This window comes from Rhagoletis zephyria, unplaced genomic scaffold (genome assembly GCF_001687245.7).
Source record: "Rhagoletis zephyria isolate East Lansing unplaced genomic scaffold, Rhagoletis_zephyria_1.1 Rzeph_scaffold_14583, whole genome shotgun sequence".
NCBI classification, from domain to species: Eukaryota; Metazoa; Arthropoda; class Insecta; order Diptera; family Tephritidae; genus Rhagoletis; species Rhagoletis zephyria.
In genome coordinates, this window is record NW_016171652.1 from 1 (window position 1) to 947 (window position 947).

At 49.6% G+C, this 947-nt stretch overlaps 1 protein-coding gene across 1 annotated transcript in view; it reads left to right on the top strand.

Annotated features, from left to right (window-relative positions):
• Positions 1-26: 26 nt before the first annotated feature.
• Positions 27-947, top strand: part of LOC108378636 (uncharacterized) — a gene marked incomplete at its 3' end in the record, with an annotated part of 9,464 nt that continues 8,543 nt past the window's right edge. Inside the window, exons 1-2 of the mRNA XM_017634942.1 lie at positions 27-124; positions 307-935. Of these exons, the coding sequence (XP_017490431.1) occupies positions 110-124; positions 307-935 (644 nt within the window). The remainder of the gene's footprint in view (positions 125-306; positions 936-947) is intronic.

Consider the following 947-nt stretch of genomic DNA (forward strand, 5'->3'; position numbering starts at 1 on the left):
AGATGAATATAAAGGAGCAAACACAATCTTCATATGCTCGGGTAATATCACAATATTATGCACCCCATACACGACCACTTGAACGCATCAATCATAAACCAACTCCAACATGGGTTTAGAGCGCGTAAGTAATATATGCCAATTCATGGTTTATAATTATATGATGTAATTCTCGCCACCCAACCATAAGCACCGTAAAAAATGAATATCAATAACAAAGACAGATATCAATAATATTATACATCAATAATAGCAGATATTGGTAGCAATAAATTTGCGATCGAAACAACATATTACTTATTTCAGGTAACAATGACTCGTTTCTCTACGTTGAGAAAGAAATCGGAACGCCACGCTCATCGTTACCCGATAGCGTGCCGGCTATGCGAGGGTAAGCACCCAATCCGTCTATGCCCAGTATATCGAGCAAAGACCCCGGAAGAGCGTTTGCGAGAGGTCCTGTTAGGGCGGTTCTGCGGCAATTGCTTGTCGATGACGCATCGTGTACAAAGGTGCACCAGCCGCGATCGATGCCGCCGATGCCATGACAAGCACCATACGACGCTGCACATCGACGAAGAGCCCGTTGACCGGAGACCGTGGAGCCAGCAGGTTGCCAGCGAAGAGGAAAGAGACAACGTACTCTCGATATACGCGTCAGACTCCGGAACGGATTCCCGAACCCGCCGCCCTGAAATCGAAGAGGGCGAAATAATTGAGCCTGTAGCGGAAGCGAATTTTCCAATATCGACGGGGGGATCGGAAACCCGGACTTTCCGACTCCCGTTAGCACATAAAAGGCGACAACATCAACGGGCACCGCAGCGTCGCGGAGCGGAGACTCGGTCTTTCCGCCGGCGATCCATACGCAAAAAGGCTACCGGTCAAGAAGGACAACGGCAACGGGCACGACAGCGCTGCGGAGCGGAGACTCGGTCTCTCCGCCC